The sequence below is a fragment of the Fusarium proliferatum genome, assembly GCF_900067095.1.
Source record: "Fusarium proliferatum ET1 genome assembly, contig: FPRO_scaffold004, whole genome shotgun sequence".
In the NCBI taxonomy this organism is placed as follows: Eukaryota; Fungi; Ascomycota; class Sordariomycetes; order Hypocreales; family Nectriaceae; genus Fusarium; species Fusarium proliferatum.
In genome coordinates, this window is record NW_022194793.1 from 3765768 (window position 1) to 3778518 (window position 12751).

At 45.4% G+C, this 12751-nt stretch overlaps 6 protein-coding genes across 6 annotated transcripts; 3 read left to right on the forward strand and 3 right to left on the reverse strand.

Moving 5' to 3' along the window:
• Window positions 1–18: 18 nt before the first annotated feature.
• On the forward strand, window positions 19–1299 carry FPRO_05421 (uncharacterized protein; the record flags this gene model as incomplete). Its single annotated transcript, XM_031231036.1, has 2 exons — window positions 19–553; window positions 1010–1299. 2 exons carry the CDS (start codon window positions 19–21, stop codon window positions 1297–1299), a joined length of 825 nt encoding a protein of 274 aa, XP_031081114.1.
• A 517-nt stretch (window positions 1300–1816) lies between these two features.
• Window positions 1817–2481, forward strand: FPRO_05422 (uncharacterized protein; the record flags this gene model as incomplete). Its single annotated transcript, XM_031231037.1, has 3 exons — window positions 1817–2101; window positions 2155–2340; window positions 2398–2481. The coding sequence occupies 3 exons, from the start codon at window positions 1817–1819 to the stop codon at window positions 2479–2481; spliced, it is 555 nt and encodes a 184-aa protein (XP_031081115.1).
• Window positions 2482–2833: 352 nt separating this feature from the next.
• Window positions 2834–3356, reverse strand: FPRO_05423 (uncharacterized protein; the record flags this gene model as incomplete). Its single annotated transcript, XM_031231040.1, has 2 exons — window positions 2834–2964; window positions 2993–3356. The coding sequence occupies 2 exons, from the start codon at window positions 3354–3356 to the stop codon at window positions 2834–2836; spliced, it is 495 nt and encodes a 164-aa protein (XP_031081116.1).
• A 547-nt stretch (window positions 3357–3903) lies between these two features.
• On the reverse strand, window positions 3904–7710 carry FPRO_05424 (AM-toxin synthetase (AMT); the record flags this gene model as incomplete). Its single annotated transcript, XM_031231041.1, has 3 exons — window positions 3904–4046; window positions 4098–7149; window positions 7207–7710. The coding sequence occupies 3 exons, from the start codon at window positions 7708–7710 to the stop codon at window positions 3904–3906; spliced, it is 3699 nt and encodes a 1232-aa protein (XP_031081117.1).
• Window positions 7711–8719: 1009 nt separating this feature from the next.
• FPRO_05425 (uncharacterized protein) lies at window positions 8720–10331 on the forward strand (the record flags this gene model as incomplete). Its single annotated transcript, XM_031231042.1, has 6 exons — window positions 8720–8868; window positions 8930–9028; window positions 9080–9405; window positions 9458–9632; window positions 9699–10156; window positions 10210–10331. The coding sequence occupies 6 exons, from the start codon at window positions 8720–8722 to the stop codon at window positions 10329–10331; spliced, it is 1329 nt and encodes a 442-aa protein (XP_031081118.1).
• A 536-nt stretch (window positions 10332–10867) lies between these two features.
• FPRO_05426 (uncharacterized protein) lies at window positions 10868–12257 on the reverse strand (the record flags this gene model as incomplete). The annotated part of the gene is made up of 2 exons (XM_031231043.1): window positions 10868–12080; window positions 12139–12257. The coding sequence occupies 2 exons, from the start codon at window positions 12255–12257 to the stop codon at window positions 10868–10870; spliced, it is 1332 nt and encodes a 443-aa protein (XP_031081119.1).
• Between the last annotated feature and the right edge of the window lie 494 nt (window positions 12258–12751).

Below are 12751 nucleotides of genomic sequence, written 5' to 3' on the forward strand. Positions count from 1 at the left end.
ATCCCCATCAAGCTCACCATGTCTTCGAATGCGTATATCCCCAATATTTATATCATCGGCCCTCAATCCACAGGCAAGACAACACTCGTCAACAAGCTGAAGGCCGATCTAGAGCACTGGCTCGCTGACACATCAATCGACAAGCCACATATCGTCTCCGAAGTCGCCAGAACTGTTCTCGCAAAAAATAAATACTCAGCTGAAGATATCCAAGCATCAACGACCAGGTGCTTCGAACTCCAGCAGCTCATCCTCGAAGCGCAAGCAGCAGCCGAGAAGGAAGCTCTCAAGACCTCGAGCTGGTTCATCTCCGACCGTTCCGGGTTCGACCCATTAGTCTACGCAAAGCGATATGCCGCCCCAGGTGCAGTTGAACAGCTTCAGGGGCTCGATGGGTGGAAACAAGTCAAGGCGAGAATGGAGAGGTCTCTGATTGTGGTTTGTGAAGCCGGCACACCGTGGCTCATGGATGATGGCGTGCGGCTGATGCCTGGGAGCTATGATGAATGGATGCAAACTTTTTACAACTTTTGTGAGATGCTGGATGAGCTTGGTTTGGGGTATTGCGTGGTGCCTCGGACGCTATTGGATGTCTCTGAGCGGGCAGAGCTTGTACGGGTGAAGTGGACTGGGAGACGGCAATCTTTGACGGACAATAGTCGATAGCAAAAGGATTAAACGGAGCCCAGCATCGGTCTCAAACAACGGCACGAATGCTATTCCATCATTATAGATCTTGATACACACGCCTTCAATGACTGAACCTCATTACCTCTCTGAGAAATGGACGTACTGACTTCCCCATTTCAGATCGATACATCGGCACTGAAATTGCCATTCTACAGTTCAATGCTCTTACTGCTTTCATAGGTTCTTGGTGGTCTAGAGTTGACCCTAACAGTTCTTGCTCAAGCAGTTCGCGAGAGCACCAACTCTATCAACGCAGAATCTATATCAGACCCGATCAGATATGCAGCTAGGTCTTCAAACCACTAATGGTCTGATCCAGACATGCATTGGTTGCTTAATCTCGACTACATAGCCTTTGGCTGGCATACCATGAAGTCATGCGACAACCATGACTTTGGCTTTGGCTTTGGTAAGCCTGGCGAATTCCGATGGCCACATCCTAACTTTGAAGGCTTCTTCTTTGTACTTCCGTTTAGAGCCGGAGTTTGGAATGCTAGTGGCAATCAGGATATCGCAGTCCGCTGTGGTTTGGAGGAGCGTTGCTATGACCAATTGGAGAAGGATCAAGAGTTTGCGCGATATGCCGAGCCTTGGGGCTTGGGTGTTTGATGTGCCACAGCATATGCTGTTACGAGTTGCCTGTCAGGTCAGCCAAGTCAAGGTTCACAAAACACGTCATACTGAGGCTGTGGCTTATTACATATCTAGTTCCATTCGGCTATTCTCCAATAAATGAATGTAGTTGCACTGTGTCAGCTCTGGTTGACAAGCGCCACGATACATGACTTGTTTGTAGCAGCAAATTTGCATCTTCTTGCATGTGATGGCAACTTACCGAATAGACCTATGTCTTATCCCAATCCACTTCAACGAATGGCTTTGCGGTGGCTGAAACTGTTTGCCATATGATACGACAGCGGGCAAACATAACACTGAGCCCAGAACATCTTGAATCCATATATAACATACTTCAATCAGAAGTAGCGCTACTGTAGCCATTGATCAGACCGTTCATGAATATATATAGCACTGTTCGCTCTGCACTCTCGTGATGACCTGAGTAGCAAAACACCAAACTTCGAATAACCTCCAATATTATTATATCTTCAATCCTGACTCTTCCAAGATGGCAGAAACCGGTGTCGCGCACAAGATCATCTCTGTTATTCTCCGTCTTTGCGAGCTATCCTCCGCCATAATTGTCTTGGGTATCCTCTCGCGCTTCTGCTACCTTGCGGGCATCGCGGAAGCCCATGTCGACGGACGCATCATCTACACCATCGTCGTCGCATGTCTCGGCATTCTTTACTCCATCTGTTTCTGTCCGCCTTTCAAGGCCATGTTCTTGGGCTTTCCCTTTGACTTTGTCATGTTTGTCATGTGGCTCGTGGCATACTGCTTGCTTCAGACGGTAATACCCCATCATCCCGCAGCTGACAACATCTACTGATCTAATCTTCGCAGAGAACCGGTAGTCATACCTGTTCTGCGAGTTGGTATTACAACTATTGGGGCTACTACTGGGGTCGACTTTGGCGGGTTGGACCTGTTGGGACAGTCAATGTTGACGCGGCGGGTTGCGCCTCGTGGCGGACAGCCCTTGCCTTTGCATTCATTGCGTGGTTTCTCCATCTTCTGAGTGGCGTTCTTGTGAGTAATTTTCTATGTCAAGCAAAAAAGCGACAGAGCTAAGGCGACCAAATGTAGGGCATATACGTTTTCCGTACTTATATCAAGCTCGACGAGACAAAAGCCGATATGAAGCAACATGCGGAAAAGCTTGCCAAGTAAGCCTGAATCATTCCATTACAGTATCCAGACGGTCGACTGATAATTCTTGTACTCAAGAGGCGACCCAAAGATCCATGGCTATCAGCGAAATGTTGAACCGACAGACAATGTCTAGGCCACAATCCATCTCACACCGTTTGAGCTTGGGGAGGGGCATGCGGGGTAACGTTCAAGTTTGGAGTAAGCAGCCACAAACGGCGGAAGCCGAAGTATATACTTTCATTGATCCGCGGAATATGCCACAACGTAAACAGATTGAACCTGTTGCGGCAAATACTATCTAGTTAATCTTACTCGGACTATTACAAAGCAACCAGCCAATAACTCATAAACGCAATGACAATTTGTTGATTCAATGATGGTTGAAGCCACCCACAAGACCCTTAGCGCACTCAACAGGATATCTAGTCACTGCTGCCCACACACCATCACCGGGTCTCACATCTGTCATCTTCGCGGATCCTGCAAAGTCATTAGCATTCACTGCCAAAATAACAAGCATCAGACTCACCAAACAAAAAGACAACGACCGCCTCCTTACCCCGCCCGCCCAAGACCTCAACTGTGAAGTCGGATACAGCACAACAGGCGTCGAATTTATTTGCCCCGACATACGGGACGCTCCACATAAACGCAAGTTCGTTTCTCCCTTCGAATCTGATGATGCGGTACGTGATTGAACCGTCGATACCTTCGCCTATGTGACTCGACTTGCAGCGCAGCATGCCAGTCTCACCTGTTAGGATTGTCTGTGGTGGCTGTAAGTCTGGACTTTTGGTCCAATTGCCGCGGTTGAGATGTGGCCATTCAGGCTCTGCGGTGAGCTCCTCGTTGGTGTGGTTCAGGATGACGATGAGTAACTCCCTCGTGGCCATGATGCTATTGATCACTGTAGTATTTGTTAGAACGTATATGGTGATCAAGACTTAGTACAGGAGATGAAGGTATTCTGAGATGGGACACTGAAATAAGTGTTCTTGGAGATAGAATAAGTTTAACATACCTTGAAGAATCCCATTGCAAGACACCAAAAATGTCATCGCTATCTCAATTATAGAAATCGTTGCTCGCCATAAGGTTAAAGTTTAGGTTGTCTACACAGATGACAAGAGCAGTATAGCTTCGTTATCTTGTGGCGTTGATACTGGCAAACTAGAAGTGAAGGCCCTGAAGAAATACTCAAACCAAGGAATGCCATAGTAGTGAGGAGATCCGCTAAGTTGTTCGACGACTCGCCAAGGCGCACAAGGCGCATCATACCAGTACAATACTTATGTAAGTACAGTGTACAAACATACCAGAGCGGTCATATGATGGTGGAAAGCATCAGCGGGCTAACCCCGACCAGACAATACCTAAAAATAAATGCAATTATAAAAAAAGATCATTAATTTTCTATATAATCTACCTAGAACTCGGTATTTAAGTAGTGGTAGAACTTATTCCATCACTAAAGAAACCTGAAGAGGCTAAAAACTCCAAACTTCTCACTATAGCTTCTCGAGATTTGCGGCAATTCTCTTCACTGACAATGTCACTTGCTGGCTTCTCTATCCCCATGAAGCCTCTAGTTTCTCTGAACCACTCCTTTAATGGAAATAAAGGATGTGACTTACCTCTTTCTTGTAGGTCCTTCTGAATCACCTCAAACCACTCTTCATGTTTTAAAGGCCGAAGATGTATATCCATCATTTCCAGAATATCCCATATTTCTTGGAGATATACTCCATCAAGTAGCTTCTGGGTTTGCGTGGCACATGAGTCAGATGCTGGTGACAACATCTGATCAACGAGCATAGATGCGACGGTATCAACACCAGCAGCAGTGATCCAATTGCAGGCATCATCCTTGCTGTAGGATCCACCTTGGACGCATGCCTTGGCCATACGCCAAAGCGTGTCGCCAGTCTGAGCATGTCCATTTTCGGTTGACCCAACGATGAATCCAGGTTTGAATGTCCATAGACGACTTCCCCCCACGTCCATCATCGACTGTACATGCGTCACCATAACCTCAGACACAAACTTTGTCTGGTCATAGGCAGGCAGTTGGCTGATGTTTTCCACCAACTCTTCGCGCGTTTCTTCAAAACCAGACAGATAGCCACCAGATACATAAATAGTCTGGGGAGGGTCCTGTGATTGTAGGAAGCCGGCGAGAAACTCGTGTGTACTAAAGACATTGGTCTTTTGAAGGGATCCGTAAGGCTCTAGCCAGTTCACAATTGCCCCATTATGGATGATAAAATCGAATTGTCGAGGCTGACCATTTAGGCCAAAGATAGTATCCCATTGGCGCTCATCAAGACCGGCTTGAGGCTGGGTCAGATCACCGACCCAAATTTGCACACGCTCTTCAAGTGAGTCACTCCACCAAGAAAGTTCTCGACAACTGTTGAAAAATCTTTCCTGAGCGTGATGGTAATCCTTACCTCGCATCAGACAAGTAACTGTTGGTTTCAGACGGCACTGAAGGACTTGACGTAGAATTTCTCGGCCAAGAAATCCGTTAGGGCCTGTCAAGAGGACACAATGACCTCGAGAACGGCCAATTTTGCTAAGCTTCTTTGTCCATTTGTCGATCTCGCTGTTTAAGAGACTTCTTCCGTCCTTGCCTTCGTCTTCAGACACGTCTGCGAGGTCATCAACGCGAAAATTTGGGTCCATGAGCTTGGATGCAGATAAATCGATATGCGCTTCCCGTTCTAAAGCTGAGGCTAATGACACCGCATCCATAGAATCGATACCTAAGTCTTTAAAAGTAGCTTTAGGATCTTCCAAGCCTTTTGTACAGCCATTTCCGAGTTCGTGCAAGAACTTTTGGACGACATTTTTGGCCTTTGTTCTGTTATTGTTCTCAGATTTTGAATCTCTAGTGGCATGGCTCAGAGGGGAGGACATATTCTGGGAATCGAAGAAGGCAGTACCAAGTTTCCTAATTGCTTGAGGGTCGACCTTGTTCGTTTGGGTCATTGGGAAGGCTGCGATGGGGATTGTAACTGACGGCACCATGATGTCAGGTAGAACGTCTCGAGACGAACGAATGGCATCACGAGCCGCCGGGTCCAGGTCGGTTTCTTGCATCAGTGAAGGCTCAGAGCTCTTTCCATGGGAGAAAAACGCAACTAGCCTTGATTTATCTCCTCGAGGTGTGAAGGTGTCAACAAATACATTTAGGTGATCAGGTAAATGTTGCCTCAATGTTTCCTCGATTTCTCCAGGTTCGATTCGCTGGCCGTTAATCTTAACTTGGCGATCTATGCGACCAAGGATACGCAGACTGCCATCCTTCATGACTAGTCCACGATCGCCGGTTCGAAAGATCCGGGAGCAACCTGACAGAGGGCCTTGTTCTGTGGCTAGCCACGGGGGGTTTAGCTTGAAAACTTCCTTGGTCTTTTGCTCGTCTTCAAGGTAGCCTGAAGCGATTTCTGGCCCTTGGATGCATATCTCCCCTGGAACCCCTAAAGGGGAGAGCATAGTCCAGTCGTCTGGATGCACTATCCAAACGCGGCTGTTGATGGGAAACCCGATGCTGGGAGCGCTTAAGTCGTCATCAGGACTGACACGCTTGATGGTATCCCACACTCCACCCTCGGTCGCGCCATATAATATGTTGAACTGTAAATGAGGCGACCAAGTTTCACGAAGGTCCGAAGAACAAGGCTCCCCACCTACACTCAGACTTTGGAGGCTTGGCACGCGATCTGGCGATAACATCTTTGCAACTGTAGGTGTCAAGATGGCATGGGTAATCTCCATCCTGTTGATGTTTTTGGCGATGCATTTTAGCTTCTTATCAGGGGCTGGAATGCACAAGCAGCCACCGGTGACAAGTGTGCCGAATATCTCGCAGATACTTGCATCAAAGCAATGCGGAGCGAATTGCAGAAACTTGCTTTCTTCATCCAGTCCCAATACCTTCGTGACCTTTACTAGGCTACTCGCAATGGCACCGTGTGTTTGAACGACACCTTTGGGTTGGCCGGTAGATCCTGAGGTAAAAATGATGACGGCAATGCTCGAAGTACTGACTTTTTTGAGTTCAATGTTGCCTTCTTTACCACTTGCATCTAGGTCGGATGGGGTAAGTAAAAGCAATGAAATGGGGCCAATATGTGAAGAGCCGGTCGTGTCACAAATCGCTGCTTTGCATGTTGTCGAGTCTATGATAGTTCTAAGTCTCTCAGTTGGCGTTGGTAGGTTTATCGGCACGACGGTACAACCAGCTTTGAGGATGGCCAGCCAGGCAACAATTGCGCACCGAGATTGTTCAAACGCATGGATAACTCTATCACCCGCAGTCAGGCCAAGTGATAGCAAAGCTTTGGCCCATCGTTCAGAAGTATTCTGAAGTTCCTGATATGATAGATCGCCATCCCATGCATTGATAGCTGTTCTGGATGGGAACGTGGAACTTGTAAGACAAAACAGGTCCAGGATGTTGAAGCTTGAGTCTGCTTCAGGCTTGGTGGAAAGTAGTTCTAGTTGTCTCAGAGTAGGACTACCCATCGACTGTATCGAAGCGTCTGGCTGGGAAAGTATACAGTTATATGTATGATCGAGGATATTGGCTATTTCTTCCTGATCTTGGAGGTCGTTTCTCCAAAGAAACTTGAGCGTAGCAGTATCCGATTCGATCAATAAATGGGCGTAGGAAACGTAATCCTGTTATCATTAGTTATGAGCTCCAGGCCCGTCTTACTTTCATGATTGTGAGCTTACAAGGCTAGAGGAAACTGTTCTATCGAGCTCATCTTGGAACACCTTTGCCTCTTGTATCATTTTGAACATGTGCTTGTCTTTGACGTTTGAGATGCTTGGTTCCTGAGTTGCCGTCTCCCTAGACGATGAAATTTCAGAGACTTTGTACTGGGTGATCAGCTCAAGTGGTGTTGTAGTACTCCTTAGTGTCATGTTGAATGTTCTACCTTCAGGTCGCTCTGCAAGAGCCATCGGATAGTGACTTTCAACATCCACAGAAATGTCACTTTGTCCTGCCATGTGGTAGAGTACAATCGACCAGGTAGTGAAACACACAGATTGAGGAGTTGCATCATGTGCCTTGCAGAATTCATTGAGCTTTTCCATTGCAATACGAGCTTCACGATGGTAGAAGCTCAAAACAGGATGGCCGTCCGATGAGTGAGATCCATCAGCAGAATGAGACCAAAGTGTCTTATCTGAGGAACCAGCCGAAGTTGTCGTATCAGTTTTGGTGGAATGCATCGTTAGATTTGGCGAAAGGTGAAGGTATAAAGATATTCAAAAGAAATTTCGGATAAATGTGTTTAGGTTAAAAGCTTAGTTTTTTGCTCTATAAGCTATAAAGATTTAGAAGGGAATTACCTCTCGTTATATATCGTTGTTCAAGGTTTATCAGATACCTCGATAGTAGTACGAACACGAGGTGAAAACCAACTGATAATGTTTATTGCTACGAAATAATCTTTTTGTCGTCTTACAATTGGATACCGCTTCAAGTATCTCTCTCCAGTTCATCCGGAATGAACGGATGCCGAAACAATTGCATCATAAATGTGGTGAAAACCTTGGAAATGCAAGACGGAAGATGGGCCTGAAGAATGCGTCATTCTGGCCAACTTGGATGTCTTCGTGTGAAAGATGAATAGCTCCATCAACGTCATAGAAATAGAAAAGTTGGTGGACCGGCTGTTATCGTAATTGGAAATGCTGCGGCGAATGACAATGCCTGTGGCGTTCTCTGCCGTGTCGTTATATTCACTCTGCAGTAGCGCGTAATACTTCCACTGGTGTTCGTTGGTTGAGGGCTGGCAACGCATAAACAACAAAGAAATCATTTGTCGATAGGGTCTCCACCACAGTGTGCCACATGAGACATCCTATTTTCGCTCAGTGCAGCATGCTGGCCTCAAGATACGATATGGGTGTACAGACCTACGGCAGATGTGCCGTGTTGAATTGTTGTCACACAATGATGTCCAAGTCGAAAAAAAGCTAGTTACTAGTAATTGGCTAGATAGGCTTCCTGACGTCGCAGCTCCAACTTATACGCCCCGGAGACAAAAAACAAGGAACTTCCATGATCTCATTCCCGATGTGCCAGATCAAATTAAAGTAGAAATCAAGCTGGATTTAACATCCTACATTCTTTTTACATCCTAGAGGCATATATAAAGAGCAATTTTGTTAACTCTCGACAGATATCATATATCCCCCCTTTTCTAGAAAGTCACAAAAACTGTTGACACTTGCAATGGACCCAGACAGTTACCAGAGTTCCGAAGAGATCTTTGCTGGCCTTCCAACAGACAATCTTGGCAATGGGCTGCCAGCGTCGATTGTTAAATCGGGTATTGATCATCTGCTTGAGCATGATATAGAACCCGAGCACAATCTTGGGAGGTCAGCTAATTCAAGTTCCTATTTCTCCTCCCTTTAATTGCTGAGACTTTTACGTATACAGTTTTGTATCTACTGGTCTGAACGATATTGGAGAAAGGCTTCTTATAGAGAGCTACAAGAAAAACCTCGCTTGCCAAAACGAATACCCTGGTGTTCGCGAGTAAGTACATACGGGAAGTCAATGGATGTCCAAATTTCTAATCATAAATAGGATACATGATCGGTGCGTTGAAATACTAGGAACAGTATGGGGTGCATCATGCAACGAGAAGCCGACTGGGTGGGCGACGTCTGGCAGTTCTGAGGCCATCTTCCTTGCTATTCTGGCTATGAAACGAAAATGGCAGACAGAAAACGGAGGTGTGGCCTCTTTCAATGGTCCTACACTCAATATAATCACAGGAAGTCATGCTCACGTCGCGGTGACAAATGCAGCTAAAGCAAACGACATTGAGATTCGGTCAGTGGACGTAGGGCCAGAAAGTAATTATAGCTTTGACCCGTCCAAAATGCAGGGACTATTGGATAATTCTACAAGTAAGTTAGTCAAGACGCTTCACTGGTCTTAAAGTTATTGACAAATGTTTAGTTGGGGTTGTCTTGGTATTGGGTAATACGTATACGGGGCATTTTGACCCAATAGAGAACGTCAATACCGTTCTCGACAACTACGAACAGTTATATGGTCGTAATATTCCCATTCATGTGGATGCAGCCAGTGGTGGATTCGTTGCGCCATTCAACTGTGGAAATCCTAGTCGATGGTAAGTCCAGGGATGATAATAAGGCCTATAGGCGAGTCATAACCTTTTGCTAAACTGACCTTTCAGGGACTTTACTATACCCCGCGTTATCTCTATAAACGCGTCCGGCCATAAGTTCGGTCTTACAGCTGCGGCTTTGGGCTGGATTATATGGCGCGACCAGAGATTCCTACCCTCGGACATGCTCCACCAATCTTCATACCTTTCAGGCCACCATGAGCTTCCAACACTCCGATACTCTCAATCTTCAAGTAGCGTGTTAATCCAATATTATCATTTAGCTCGTCTAGGTCGTCAAGGGTTTGAAAACATCATCCAAGATCTATTACAGCGATCTAGTGCTCTAGGCAAGACTTTGGAAGGAACGGGAATATTCACATGCATCAGTGAATCCCACAGGGCCACGGCAAACACTCTACCTGTAGTTGTATTCCGTGTAAATCCTGCAGTACAAGACCAACGTCCGGAATTTACTGAGCAGTGGATCAGTGATCAACTCTTTGACAAGGGTTATAGTGTTCCATGTAAGTAAACACTCGGTCTTTCTGTTCGTTATTGCGTTTGACAATAGCTTTAGGCTCTAAACTACCTACCCACGGAGAGGACATAGAGGTTTTGCGAGTTGTTATAAGGCCAAGCCTTAAGCCTACCGTGCTGGATTCATTTATCACCGAACTTCTCTCATTACTCAATCTTTAAAGCTTAATTATAGATAGTTATAAAAGAATATATTAAAAGATATACTTAAGATATAGTCATTACTATATAGTGTGGTTTATTAATTGGTAGGCTACCTTTTTATACCTTAAATCTTTTAACTTCTATAACTTACTAAAAACCACACTTAACTTAATTTAAAATACTGGCATTGAATACTTTATTATATATCTACCTTTTAAATAAACTTCTATAGTATTACCACTTTATAGTAAATACTAAAAAGCCATATGCCTATTTAGTGCTACTCTAATAGATATGTCTTTATATCTAAATTATAGCCTTTCTCTTTTAATATGCCCTTTTTACTAAAGGCTACCTAACTTACTTACTTATTTGAAGTGCTTATATTAACTACATTGCCTTAAAGTTGAAATTTATAAACCTTATAAGGAGTTTACACTAAGCCTAAAATGGCTATAAATATGTATAAGTTTAGGATATTTATTATTATTATACACATTAGCTTAAAACCCATTTACTGTTTATTCTAAAGAATTCCTAAACTGTAAACTTATTTAAACTGAATTCGGAATGTTAGAACTCGGCAGGATAGGCGTGAGATGACCAATTCCAACTGCAGAGTCACCTGTTCCAGTGGAAACACCACCCTGAGCGAGCGCTATCTGTTTCTGATCATCGTGGAAAACGGCATAAGCAGCTGTGAAGAATGGAGCACCAAGGGTACAGTCACCAAACTCGTCGCCCGAAAGGCTCAAGGCACAGACCTTGGAAGTGTCGTACCCAGGTATCCCATCGAATTCACCACGGGCGTAGCTACGAATAGGCACAGCAACAGTGACGCTCTTGCCCTTGGTAACTCCGGCGAATGTGAAGTTGAACGTGGCAGTACGTGGAATCGACTCGCAAGTCCCGTTCCATGCAATTACGTACGGGACTTGCAGGTGGATTAGCCCGGTTGCCGTGATGATCTCCTTCTCACTAAAAGGTACACGATCCTCGCCTGTGCCAGAATCAAGCAGGCACCGCTTGACCGAAGAATCCGCTGCGCCAATCTTGACAGACTTGCCCGGCTTGCGAATCGATGTGACAGTCAGCTCCGGCAGAGCCGAATAATATCCCACATAAGGATCCTCAGGGTAATCCTGCTTGATGCGTACGAGCTCACCGATATACTTCTTTCGTATAGGTGCGGCACCGAATACGGCTGCGCCGGAGTATGGCGACTTGACAGACTTGGGTTGTTGATCAAACCACATTGTGAAAGAAGAAGAACGCGTTTTCCCAGTACGACGCAGGTTATCACGAAAAGACGGTCCAGAGAAACCCTGCGAAAGTGGTGCCAGGCCAAGGATGCTATGATCAAAATCACTTTCGGGGATCTTACATTTGTCGTCGAGTTGAGTGATCTGTGCATAATCCGCCAATGCCACTTGGTTATTAGTCAACTTGGCAAAATTTGGATTGGAAAAGGCGAATGTGTCGTTGATGAGGCTCGATGCTGATATGAGCTTGCCATTACCGCCATAGGCATAGCTTAAAGATCCTCCTTTGGGCTTGGTAGGGCCTCCTTTAGAATGTGAAGTTGACTTGGGCCAATTGTAAAAAGTCTTGACAGTCTTGTTGCAAGGACCCTGCACGTAATGCGCATCGGAGCCATCGTTGATGGTCGACTTGGGACCAAAAACCCAGAAACTGGGAGAGCCAGTGTCAAAGATTGTGGGAATAGGAGATTGTCCCGGTGTACCCCACTTGATGTCGGCCTGGATGCTACAACGCGAGCATCAGTTTTTGCATGACTTTAAGATGGGAGACAAGCATGGCTCACCGAGGATAGCCCCCGTAGCTGTATGAAATGGGGATGATGGGAGATTGGGGCTGTGGTGGAGAGGCAGCAATTGCACCTTGGAACGATGCGATTGAGAGAATACTAATCATGAGTAACATTTCGGCCAAGTGGTAAGTTTTGGTATGAGATATGGCTGAACCGAATTGCATGATTCTCGTGGAATTTAAATACGGAACAGACTATACGAGGGCTACATACTAAGATAGGCCTAGACCATGTCGAGATTCACATCATCCAATCAATTGGTAAACCCTCTAGAAACTCTTGCCGAGTGCCGAAGCTTGGACACAGCAGATTCAAAATTACCAGTTAAATTCGTCGATCTCTCGTATTGGAGATCATTCAAACTTAAATCGCGCTGGCGACTGCGACATGGACTAGTCCGTCAACGGATAAAGTCCTTCCCAAGTCGTATGAGGATTAGGGAAGATCTACAAGACTTCGTATCATATCCAATCATGCATGTTTTCATAATCAGACTGTTGTGAAAGGCTCTACTTTTGTCACTCAAGAGATAATGAAATTCTCAATCAAGCATCTTCATACGATTTATCTATACGAGAACCACATTATCGTGACGTGATTTGGACTT